The sequence below is a fragment of the Trachurus trachurus genome (assembly GCF_905171665.1).
Source record: "Trachurus trachurus genome assembly, chromosome: 1".
NCBI classification, from domain to species: Eukaryota; Metazoa; Chordata; class Actinopteri; order Carangiformes; family Carangidae; genus Trachurus; species Trachurus trachurus.
The window spans coordinates 29,695,881-29,709,280 of record NC_139891.1 but is presented as its reverse complement, the minus strand read 5'-3'; the positions used below and the strand labels follow the sequence as shown (position 1 = coordinate 29,709,280).

At 42.3% G+C, this 13,400-nt stretch overlaps 2 protein-coding genes across 2 annotated transcripts in view; both read right to left on the bottom strand.

Moving 5' to 3' along the window:
* Positions 1–1,517: 1,517 nt before the first annotated feature.
* On the bottom strand, positions 1,518–3,188 carry LOC310987288 (tripartite motif-containing protein 16-like; the record flags this gene model as incomplete). Its single annotated transcript, XM_083973478.1, has 3 exons — positions 1,518–1,705; positions 1,799–1,922; positions 2,115–3,188. The coding sequence occupies 3 exons, from the start codon at positions 3,186–3,188 to the stop codon at positions 1,518–1,520; spliced, it is 1,386 nt and encodes a 461-aa protein (XP_083829604.1).
* Positions 3,189–6,196: 3,008 nt separating this feature from the next.
* LOC310987180 (E3 ubiquitin/ISG15 ligase TRIM25-like) overlaps positions 6,197–13,400 on the bottom strand; it is a gene marked incomplete at both ends in the record, with an annotated part of 28,200 nt that continues 20,996 nt past the window's right edge. The window contains 2 exons of the mRNA XM_083973374.1: positions 6,197–6,298; positions 6,772–6,855. Coding sequence (XP_083829500.1) covers positions 6,197–6,298; positions 6,772–6,855 — 186 coding nt within the window. The remainder of the gene's footprint in view (positions 6,299–6,771; positions 6,856–13,400) is intronic.

Genomic DNA, 13,400 nt, shown 5'->3' with positions numbered 1-13,400 from the left:
GACTGTTCAATGATTTATTTGTACAAAATCTTCACAACTGCTCCCTAAAATTGTGACCAAGTAACAACACTTCAACATACATTTTATAGATTATATTTTAAAATATAGGAAAATCTTAATTCCATACATTTTTTTTGATTGACAATTTGTTAATTTACTTTACATTGCTGTGTGTTTTTTTCTCCATAAATGAAAGTAAAGTGAGTTTGATAATATCATCACAACCACAGCGGCAGCACAATCTGTGGTCCATACAACATCAGTGTAAACATCAAATCATACAAGTCATATTCATGATACAAACATCTGGCAGGTGATCAATGTGACATTGGGACATTTTCCATTGTCCATCATGTATCAACATGCTGAGTGCAAATTTTCAAAAAAATTTTTTTCACAATTTCATTGTTATCTGTATCACTGTGGACCAGTGTTGGGCTAAGTACATAAATTATTGATTACTGATTACTCATTTTAAAAGTAATCACATCACATCTGATTATCGGTATGTATATTTATATATTTTCTCTTTTTTTTGATGTATGTTGTGTTATTTCAAATTGAGCCATTTGCCACTCTGCACTTTTTTTGTAAAGCACTTTATAATTATAATTGCAAAAAGTGCTATATACAAATAAAGATTACTTACTTACTGATTACTTTGTTTAAAAAAATTGTCACTAATTAATTAGTTACATCAGTGGTTCTCAAAGTGGCGTTCAATGGGGTCCTTTCTAGAAAATTTCTAACTTGTTTTTGAGAGATCATCTTTTTTTTCTTTTTTTTTAACCACTTTTTCTAGAATTTTTTAAAACTTTTTTTGAGAAAATTTTCCATGTTTTCCTGGGAAAAAATATTAAACTTTTTTTTGAGAAATCATAATTTTAATTTTTTTTATTTTACGGTACTCCTTTTTCTAGAATTTTTAAAAAACTTTTCCGACTTTTTTCAAGAATTGTTTTTTGAGAATTGTTTTCCAGAAAATTCTCCACAATATTTCCAAAAATGAATGCCATTGGCCCTAACTTGAATGTACATTGACTAAAAAAGTAATCTTCTTCAGTCTCAATGTAAATATTTGTGTATTTCTGATGTTTACTTCAAAATTTTGTCCAATGGGGGTCCGTGGTCTAATTTGTGTCGATTTAGGTGTCCTTGATGTAAAAAAGTTTGAGAACCACTGAGTTACGTTACTAGTTACTCCATTCCCTCAAAAAACAAAAAAACACAACCTCTATCAGGTCAGGCAGGGCAGACTGACACGGTGCATCTCAGGACGGGTGCGTGAGTGAAAGCAGCGTAGAGACTGGCATTGGTGACATTTACCTGGGGTTGTAACTACAATCTAATTACTATTTTAGAAATTATAAACCATTATATTACTCCGTTGAAAAAAGTAAAGTTGAAAAAAAGTAATCACATTACAGTAACATGTTACTGCCCAAGACTGCTGCAGACAAACCAAACATACAGTCCACTGCGCAGCCTCATGGATGAATCACACTAAACACTCCAGTCTACCTGAGCTGACACAACTCAGCTGTGTCTCCAGGAGAAAACGAGGGAAGCCAGAATCCAGGATGAAGAGGCTGAGTGAACCTGGTCTGGACTCTGTGGAGCAGAGTCGTGGTTTCTGTGACGCTGTAGAAAGACAGAGTTCCTGCCCTGTGATCCAGGTACACGCCTACTCTGGAGGACAGCGGCCCTGAGATGGGAGTAATAATACCATTATGTATGAACTGATATTCACCACTGCGACAGTGTAATGCCCAGGATCTGTCATTCAGTCCAAACCCACATTCGTTCCTGGTCCCTGCTCTGCTGATGTTCTTGTAGGCGACAGCTATAAAAACGTGACCACTCCACTCCACTTCCCAGTAACAACGTCCCGTCAGACCCTCTGTGCTCAGGACCTGAAACCACTGAATGAACGGTTCAGGGTGAATACAAAACATCTGTTCCTCACTCATCAGTGTTGCCTTTCTGTTCCCATTAGTCAGTGACAAAAATGTATTTGCAGTGAATGGATCCAGTGTAACATAACAAGCATAAGCCAAAAGATCAGTTCTGGTTTGGGGTTCATGATGCTGCATCAGCTCATGAACTCCAGAGACCTTTGTCTGCTTCTCATTGAAGGCAGCCTGAAGTTTATCTCTGGTCTCTGACAACGCTGCTGTCACTTCCTCGAAATGTGGTCGCTGGATGCTGAGTACATCTATTGCATCACTCAGATTTGACAGAGAGTGGTAGTTGTTTAGGAAGTGGAAGTGATCCTCTGTATGCGACAGTTTTGCCAGACCGGCGTCTTTCCTCCTCAGCTCAGTGATCTCCTGCTGCAGCTTCTCCTTCAGCTCTTGGACTTGACCCACTTCAGTTTTCTGTTGAGATCTGATCTGCTGCTCCACCTCAGACCTTCTTCTCTCAATGAGTTGAATCAAGTCGTCGAAGATCTTCTCACTGTTACTTACGGCTTTATCGGCAGAGAGATTGATGGCCTCCTCCTCCCGTTGAAGCACTTTCACATCTTTCTTTATGTCTTGAAGTCGTTGTTGGATCTTTCGACGACTCACCCCGAGCTCCTTCTGCTTCTCAGCGCTTTCTGCTACAGCTGAGACTGTGTCGTGGCCTTTGTGTTCTTCCATGGAGCAGAGGTAACAGATACACTGCCGATCGGTGCGGCAGAAAATCTTCATCACCTCATTATGGCGAGGGCAGATGTTCTCCAGAAGTTTCGAGGATGCTTCGACCAGCTTGTGTTTCTTCAGTGGAGCCACGTCGTAGTGAGGCTGAAGGTGCTGCTCACAGTGAGAGGCCAAACACACCAGACAGGACTTGAAGGCTTTCAGCTTCCTCCCGGTGCAGAAGTCACAGGCCACGTCTCCAGGTGCGGCGTAGGAGTGATCGGGTGGAGCAGCTCGAAGTCCTATTTTCTTCAGGTCCTCCACTAACTCTGCAAACATGGTGTTTTTCACCAGTGCTGGCCTCTGTGTGAAGCTCTCTCTGCACTGTGGGCAGCTGCATGAGTTCTTCTTCTTTTTCTTCTTCTGATCATCCTCCCCCCAGTAGTTTTTAATACAGCTCATGCAGTAGCTGTGACCACAGGGAATAGTCACCGGCACCTTCAGCAGCTCCAGACAGATCGAGCAGCTCAGTTTTTCCTGATCCAGCTGAAACATTTGCTGTGCCATCTCTCCTCCAGGGCTGTTGTGAATGTCAATAAGTTTCACTCTCGATTACCAAGAAGCCGCACCAGCTCTGACACGTCACTTGTTTACAGTTACAAGGTTCAAGGTTCTTTTTTTTTTTTTACATTTGTAAACCTACTCTCACATGAAGTTAATGAAATGTGTTGCTCAGGTCTAAATAGGGCAGTAAAGTGACTGAGTAAAAAGAGGAGCAGTGAGTTACAATGTACTGGCATAAACCAGGTGGTGATTGACTCAAACTCAGACAGATCATACAGGAAACCAAATAAAACATGAAAAAGGCATTTATTGTTTTTTGAAATGCTGTTGATCTATTTATTAACACACCATACACATACACAGCACAACATCCCTCCATAACAATGGGAGACAGTGGTCAGAAGTTGATTACTGTAACTGCAAAGATATCAGAGTCCTTGAATAATGAATTAGTCTTGGCTGTGGCTCTCGTCTGAAGCTCGGAGGTTGCCACTGCAACTTGAGGAGGCAAGTATTTAGTTGTCAGTGTTTACTAAAATAAGTTGTCACCTCCTCCAGAGTTTATTTAATTCCCATCATCATAGCACCCTGGAATAGACTTTCCCCTTGAGGCTGAGGAGTGTGATCCCCCGATAGTTTGAACACACCCTCCGGTCCCCCTTTTTGAAGAGAGGGACCACCACCCTGGTCTGCCAGTCCAGAGGCACTGTCCCCGACTGCCACGCGATGCTGCAGAGGCGTGTCAGCCATGACAGCCCCACAACATCCAGAGACTTGAGGTACTCAGGGCGGATCTCATCCACCCCCGGTGCCTTACCACTGATGAGCTTCTGGACTACCGCAGTGACTTCGGCTTGGGTGATGAATGAATCTACCTCTGAGTCCTCAGCCTCTGCTTCCTCGACGGAAGGCGTGTCAGTGGGATTGAGGAGATCCTCGAAGTATTCCTTCCACCGCCCGACGATATCCCCAGTTGAGGTCAACAGCTCCCCGCCTCCACTGTAAACAGTGTTGGCGGAGCACTGCTTCCCCCTCTTGAGGCGTCGGATGGTTTGCCAGAATTTCCTCGAGGCCGACCGGTAGTCCTCCTCCATGGCCTCCCCGAACTTTTCCCAGACCCGAGTTTTTGCTTCCGCGACCGCCCGGGCTGCAGCACGCTTGGCCTGCCAGTACCCGTCGGCTGCCTCGGGAGTCCCCCGAGCCAGCCAAGGCCAAAGCTCTCCCGGAGGTGGGAGTTGAAGACCCCCCTGACAGGGGATTCTGCCAGAAGATGGCTACAGATGTGCAGATGAAGGCTACAGATGTACAGGAGAAGGCTACAGATGTACAGAAGAAGGCTACAGATGTGCAGAAGAAGTCTACAGGTCTATAGATGTGCAGATGTACAGAAGAAGGCTACAAATGTGCAGATATACATATGTACAGAACGCTACAGATGTGCAAAAGTTCAGATGTACAGAAGATGGTTACAGATGTGTACAGATGTGCAGATGTACAGGAGAAGGTTATAGATGTACAGATGTGGTCAGGGCCGGCCCCTGGCATAAACACTCTATGCGGTTGTTTAGGGCCTCAGCCGACAGGTGGGGCCACATGATCAGAAGGTACTGGGATTCAATTCAAGTCATTTTAACACTGCGGTCGGCGCGCGCGTTTACGCAACAGTCTTGATATGTTTTTGTTTATATTTCGGTCATTTTACGCCGTAGAAACGCGGTTTAACTGCTCCCGTGACCGAGGGACGGCTCTCCTCTTTCAAATACACCCGCCCTCGATGACCTACGTTATTCACAGCCAGGGTTTGAGAGCCAGTAACAGAGCATGGTGCACGCATTGTCCCCTCTCACTGGCCCTCATTTATCAAACTTGCGCAGGATCTGGTGTAGATTCTGGTGTAAATATCAGTGTACGGCAAGTGTGTCACGTGTGATTTACTAAAAGTGTGTACGCTGCTGATTTCAGCGTAGAACCGGCGTGGTGGTGATAAATCCGGCGGCTGAAAACGAGCGTCATTCAAATGTCACGCCCCGATATATTCCTGCTTTAGAGGCGTCGCCCTGCCCCTTTTACGACATGGAGACACGAAAGACGGCCAAGAAGAGACTTTACTGACATTACCGCGTTGAACAGGGAGAGGGCGGCAACATTAAATATCTGGACATTGATAGATTGATAGATTTTGTGATTGATAAGCGTCATCCCGGTGGATGGAGGCTGCAGACGCACGTGTCACCGACCACGTCAGGAAACCCAGCGATCTCATGAAATGCTCCTGCAGTTTACTAAACACAAGTGACTGAGGAGAATCACGGCCCTAATATGCCTCATCATATAGGCATATTACTGCTGCGAACGCGACTTTATGACCATCAGCACCGATGATATGGTTCGGCTGATGGAGGGATGTGAAACACCGGCTCGATCTCCCGCTGACAGGTCCCGGTGACGGGAAAAAGAAAAGAAAAGAAAAACACTCCGCCGCGGAGATCAGCTGCACCTGGACAGGTAGCAGTTTTAAGCAGTGTATGTGATTTGGTGTTTGCGCTTAGAGTGGGCCACAAACAAAAATCTTGTTTAGGGCCACCAAAATGCTAGGGCCGGCCCTGGATGTGGTCCTTGGAGCTTAATCCTACAATCAACATATTCAGAATAATCTCTGACCTGAAGCACCTCAGCTCCAGCTGTTCCAGCTGCTGCTCCTGACAAGTTTTATATCCCTCATTGATTTTATCTCAAAGTAAACATGAAGTCAAACCGGTCTCTGCACTGATCAGATTAATTTATTTCAGCTCTTGTTCATGGGCGTCTCTGTACATTTCTCATCTCTATACAATAAATCACATATCTGCACAATAAAACACACTGAAAATATAAATATAAAAGCAACATTTTACCCATTATTGTTCTTATATCAAATAATATTCTTGTTCTTATATGACTCTGACTAAAACTGGCTGGTTTTCAGTATTTCACTGATCATCTGTGATCATTAACACATCATCCATACTAATTCATGTAGTTTCAGTGTGGGCCTTTTTGAAATCGAGGATGAACTGACGGATCAACTCAAAGAGCTCTTGAGAGTCCTGAGCGGTCCGTTCTCCAAATTTAACCTGGACAAGACACAAAGAGAGAGAGAAAAACTAAGTATTAGAAGTTAAAAACCTGAGTCTGATACTAATTACACCTTCAGACACAATCGAGCGGATAAAATCAGTTTTACAATTAAGTGAAATCACTTTTCATCAGCAGCTGGACGCCACAATATGACTATTGCACCAACATTGAGTGTGTAAATCTATGCCTCGCAACAACCCAACCTCCATGGCCCTCCCACCTCTAAAATGAATCCAGCGCCACTGGCCGGACACATTATATCCTCATGTAAGAGCTCAAGGATAGTGCCAAAACCTTGGGGATTTCTCCCTCTGAAAATACTATGTACTCTCCTGGTGAAGGAGGGAGGTTGGGGGGGAACAGATCATAAATAATAGAAGAGGGGCCATGCAGACAGTAGTGCAGAAGACCACCATCCATCTCTGCGGCTGCACAACAGAGATACTGACATAATAAGTCAAGGATTTACCAGAATGTCGGAGTAGAGTTTCTTCATCTCGTCACGAGTCTTCTTCAGCACTGACATATCAGTCTTGTACTTTTCAATCACGTCCTGTGGAGTCAGAAAGGAGACTGTTCATCCATTCATACCGTCCATCACTTAAAGAGATAGTTCACTCAAAATTCAAATTTCATTATTTACTCACCCTCATGTCAACTAAGGGTTGGGAGAAGTTTCAGAGTCCTATGTGCCTTCTCTGAGTTACAGCGGGGCTCCATGCAGCACTGCATGTCCATACAGTATGACAGTAGCGAATGGGGCTCATTTTTCTTCATCCAAAAAGACATACCAAAAAACTTCCAAATACCTCCATAGTGCTTGTCTGTAATGTCCCTCTTGTATTGAAGCCCCAACATGAGAAATTGTTCTGAAAAAAATTAAATAAGTCTATATTTTAAGCTTGTTTGTAGCGGAAGCTCCCAGTGTTGCTCTGCCGGAATCTCGCGCGATTTGCGGAGCCGTGAACTGGGTGTCAGTGCAAATCGCGTGAGATTTGCACAGACACAGGCAAAGCAGTGAACTGAGACAACTGATACAAACAAGCTTAAAACATTTTTTTTTTTTTCGGAACAATTTCTCATGTCGGGGCTTCAATACAAGAGGGACATTACAGACGAGCACTATGGAGGTATTTGGATGTTTTTCGGTGTGTCTTTTTGGACGAAGAAAAATGAGCCCCGTTCGCTACCGTCATATGGCAGTGCAGTGCTGTGCCGAGACCCGCTGTAACTCAGAGAAGGCACGGAGGACTCTGAAACTTCTCCCAACCCTTAGTCGACATGAGGGTGAGTAGATAATGAGTGAAATTTCAATTTTGAGTGAACTATCCCTTTAAGTCAATCAATAATAATCACTGGGGGGTTAAACCTAACAATTACATTTTGGAGCTTTCAGAAGTAGAGCAGAGTTTAATAAAATAACACAAACACATATCTCAATAACTTTAACTTAAAATGATTAGCCTACTATCTCATACTTTTAAGCTAACAATTAGCCTGACCTGTACCTGCTGCAGCAATAATCAATAATAGAATGAACATTAAAAAAAAACGTTATAATTAGATGTAAAGTGTCTTTTAACGTCTTTTAATGTTTTTATATGTTATAATGAAAGGATTTCAACAGTGTGTTATGTGACTTTAAACTGGCTGCTCAGTGAAGTCCCTCGAATTAATTTTGGCGAAAAGCAACAACGTTTACAAGAAGAAGAAGAAGAAGTAGAAGAGGAACACCAGCCAGTGGCGTGCACAGACTTTTTGAAGGGCAGGGGCGAAAAGGAAAAAAAAGGGCACCTAATAGCGCGTCCTCGCCACTGAAGAGGGCACTTTAGCACGCGTTTTGGCTCCTAAATGTGGCTCCTAGAGGGCACTTTCAGGGCTGCCAAGTTTCAGAAAATGACAAGAGTGAGACTGTAGTGACATGGTGCGTTTGGCCGGCGACCACGGTGGTTGCCTTTTTTTACGTTGATTTGGCCTGTTTTATAATATCAATACCCTAAGACTAAAAAACGTTGATGTGGCCTGTTTTAACACGTGTTTTGGCTCCCAAGAGGGCACTTTAGCACACGTTTTGGCTTCCAAGGGCACTTTAACATGTGTTTTGGCTTCCAAGAGGGCACTTTAACATGTGTTTTGGCTTCCAAGAGGGCACTTTAACATGTGTTTTGGCTCCTAGAGGGCACTTAAGCACACGTTTTGGCTCCTAGAGGGCACTTTAGCACACGTTTTGGCTACCATGAGGGCACTTTAGCACACGTTGTGGCTCCTAGAGGGCACTTTAGCACACGTTTTGGCTCCTAGAGGGCACTTTAGCACACGTTTTGGCTACCATGAGGGCACTTTAGCACACGTTTTGGCTACCATGAGAGCACTTTAGCACACGTTTTGGCTCCTAGAAGGCACTTTAGCACACATTTTGGCTACCATGAGGGCACTTTAGCACACGTTTTGACTCCTAGAGGGCACTTTAGCACACGTTTTGGCTACCATGAGGGCACTTTAGCACACGTTGTGGCTCCTAGAGGGCACCTTAGCACACGTTTTGGCCCCCATGAGGGCACTTTAGCGCACGTTTTGGCTCCCAAGAGGGCACTTTAGCACACATTTTGGCCCCCATGAGGACACTTTAGCACGCGTTTTGGCTTCCAAGAGGGAACTTTAACGCACGTTTTGGCTCCCAGGGGGCACTTTAGCACGCATTTTTCAACAATTGGGCCCCCCCCCCTGTGCACGCCACTGACACCAGCTGATGTAAACAAGGCAGGCTGTAAATATCCAGTCTGAGATAGAAACACAATGAGCGGCCATATTTGTTGACAAGAAGACGGACGGCGCCTTCGGAAGAACGAGTAAAAAAATCAGAAAAAATCTCTCTCTCTCTCTCTCTCTCTCTCTCTCTCTCTCTCTCTTCCCCTTTTTCACTTTATGTCTTCACATTCACTTTTGTGTCAAGTTTGTCTCATGCCACTGTATTGTTGGTACTATTTTGCATTTTGTATATTGTATACACACGCACATACACACACACACACACACACACACACACACACACACACACACACACACACACACACACACACAAGCCATACTCACAGACACAATCTTGACAGAATCCCACCTACATTAACATAATACAGACGATTAACTTAATAACATGGAATGTGCGCGGTATTCGTACCCGGCCCAAGAGGACAGGAATCTTAAACCATCTAATCAAATTAAACGCAGACATCTGTTTACTACAAGAAACCCACCTATCTGACTCCGAATCACATTTACTCAAATCTCAACAATTCAATCAAGCTTTCGCATCCAATTACAACAGTAGACAAAGAGGTGTTTGCATTTTAGTAAACAAAAGAATCCCTCTGATCCACCATTCCACGATAACTGACCCAGAAGGACGATACGTCATAATTACTGCGTCCATATACAACAAAAAATTCACAATTGCAAATATATACGGTCCCAATTCCGACAACCCATCCTTCTTTAACACATTTTTCTCCACACTACAGGAATCTACAGATATTATAATTGGCGGCGATTTTAATACAGTAATTAATCCTACAATTGACCGATCAAGCAGGGCAGGCAATTCACGATCATGGCACTCTACTGAACTAATAAAACAATATATGACAGATTTTGGTCTTGGCGACAGTTGGAGACTGAACAACCCATCATCAAGAGAATACACTTACTTTTCTCCACTACATCAATCATTCTCAAGACTAGACTTCTTTCTGATCAGTAATACATTTCTAAGTAAGGTATCTAAAACCATTATACATCCAATTATAATCAGTGACCATGCTCCAGTATCCATCTCCATAAAAATTGACTCAGCTGTAAAACACTCTCCCCGTTGGCGCTTCAATACATCATTACTCAAAGACTCTGATTTCACTGTTTTTATTCAGAGAGAGTGGGCATCCTTCCTGGAAGTGAACGACATCCCAGATATCTCAACATCAGTACTATGGGAAACCGGTAAGGCAGTAATTAGAGGACAAATAATTTCATACTCAACAAACAAGAAGAAAAAAGAACAAGAACGAGAAAAACATCTGGAACAAAAAATTAAACAACTAACAGACATTTATTCAGTCAACCCCAACGAACAATTAAAAAAGGAACTAGATAGCACCAAATTTCAGCTAAATGAAATCATAAACAAAAAAACACAATTTTTGATACAACAACTCAAATATGATAACTTTGAAAATAGCAATAAACCAGGCAAGTATTTAGCTAGTCTACTGCAACGTAAAAAAGAGAAAGCAATAATTTCAACTATAAAAAACTCAACGGGTGAAACTACCCAAAACCCCCAAGAAATAAATAAAATTTTTCAATCGTTTTACACTAACCTATACTCTTCAAATACAGACCCCAAACCATCCGAGATACAATCATTCTTTAATAATCTGGATTTACCCAAACTATCTAAACATGATGCAGAAACACTTGATAAACCATTAACTCTAGATGAACTTTACAAAGCACTACTTCAGATGCCCAATAATAAATCACCTGGACCCGACGGTTTCCCCCCAGAATTTTATAAACACTTTTGGCATATATTATCCCCCCTATTTTATAAATTAACATTAGAAATTCAAAATACATCACAAATTCCTTCCCATATGAATACATCTGTTATATCAGTTCTACTCAAACCCAATAAAGATCCAACGCAACCTTCTAGCTATCGTCCGTTATCACTTATAAACACCGATTTAAAAATTATCACCAAGGCCCTAGCCATCAGATTAGAAACAGTTATCTCCACCCTAATACATCCCGACCAGACAGGATTCATTAAAAAAAGACACGGCTCCGACAATACACGAAGATTATTCAATATCATGAACCTGGCACAACAAACTCAAACCAAAACAATAATCGTATCGTTAGACGCAGAAAAGGCATTCGATCAAGTAAATTGGACCTTTTTACTACATACACTACACAAATTTGGCTTCGGAGAACCATTCATTCATTGGATTAAAACACTATATACTTCACCTAAAGCCACTGTCACCACAAACGGGATCACATCACACAGCTTCACACTCCACCGTGGCACCAGGCAAGGATGCCCACTCTCTCCATCTTTATTTGCTATCTTTATAGAACCACTCGCTGCCGCCATACGTCACAACACCCTCATTAAAGGAGTCAACACTACAAACCATCAACACAAAATAAGCCTTTACGCAGACGACATTCTGTTGTACTTACAGGATCCATTACCATCAATAAAAGAAACCTTTAATCTTATTAATACATTTTCTAAAATCTCCAACTATACAATAAACTGGAACAAATCCACCATATTACCACTATCGGAAGATGCTTGGGATTCTGCAGGACCAACACTCTCACTTCCACTCCATACTGGGAATATTAGATATTTAGGTATTGACATTTCCCCCAGGCTGTCAGAGTTATTTCACCTTAACTACAACCCATTACTAAAAACAATAGAAGACAACCTACAGCGCTGGATGAACTTACCACTCTCACTACTAGGAAGAATAGCCACAGTCAAAATGAAGATACTCCCCCACATTAATTACTTTTTTTCAATGCTACCCATCATACCAACACATAACTGGTTTAAATCCATAGACTCTAGCATTACTCATTTTTATTGGAAAAATAAGAAACCAAAAATTAAACTATCTACTTTACAAAAAAATAAATCCCAAGGTGGCCTAGATGCACCAAACTTCTATTCATACTACCTCACAAACCAAACACAATATATTGCAAAATGGATCCACCAAACCAACCACAACACTTCATGGTCAGACTTAGAACAGCATTATTGTCAAAACATCTCACTTGCAGACTTACCTTTTCTGAATACCACCATCAAAAGACATCCCTGCTTTAAAAACACAGTTATCGCCACAACTCTGACAGCCTGGTGGAAAATCATTAAAGGCCCCATGGCATGAAAAATGTGATTTTGGTTATTTTTTGGTGCTTGGGGAGGTCTCTGGGCCACGTATATACTGCCTCATGCATCAAACTGGTCATAAACGGAGAAACGCACACCGCCCATTTGTAGGAACTGTCTCTTTAAGACGAGCTGATAGCACTTCCTCCTTTCTGTGATGTCACACACAAGGTAACTCCGCCCACCGTGACCAGTTGTTATTTTTCAATTTTTATGAATGCAGCTTAGGCTTCAGTTACTTGCCTGTGATTGGCCCGACCACATGCCACTCAAAAACAGTCAGCCAATCAGAGGAGAGGTTCTCATTCTCTCTTCTGATTGGCCAAATGACCTGTGCCTGCTAGAGCTCCAGAAAGAGGCAACAGAAAGGGGCAGTATAACGATATTAAGCAGATCACAGGTACTCAAAACCAATGATACATCTTGTTAGGGATATCAGCAGGTAAATAAACCCAGAGAAAAGTGCACAGCATGGGGCCTTTAAGATCTCCAACTCCACTCCAGCACCATGCAAACACACACCAATATGGCACAACCCGGACTTTCAACTCCGAAACAATCCTCTTCACTATCACACATGGGCACAAAAAGGTATCACTCATCTCCGACATCTTTTTTACAATAATCAGTTTATAGATTTCAAGGACCTCATACAGAACCACGGGATTGACAGAAACCAGTTTTTAAATTATTTACAACTTAAATCCATACTCAAATCCAAAATTAACATATCTGACAACCCACTTGAACCCCCGGAAATAATTGACAACATAATGCGATTTACAAATTTAAACAAACTGACCTCCAAAATATACCGATTAATATCAGCCCCGGATAACTCAATAACACTCCCAATAGCCCACTGGAACACAGACTTGGACATCTCTCCCTCACCAGAATTTTGGATAGACATAAATAAAAACATATTTGCCATGACATCAAACACAAACCTTATGTTAATTCAATACAAAATCATCCACCGAACACATATCACACAATACAAAATGCACAAAATGGGATTAGCAACAACAGATATTTGCTCACAATGTACAATAGGAACATCAGATAATTATTTTCACGCACTCTGGGCTTGCCAACCGGTTCACTCCTTCTGGAACTCTGTCACA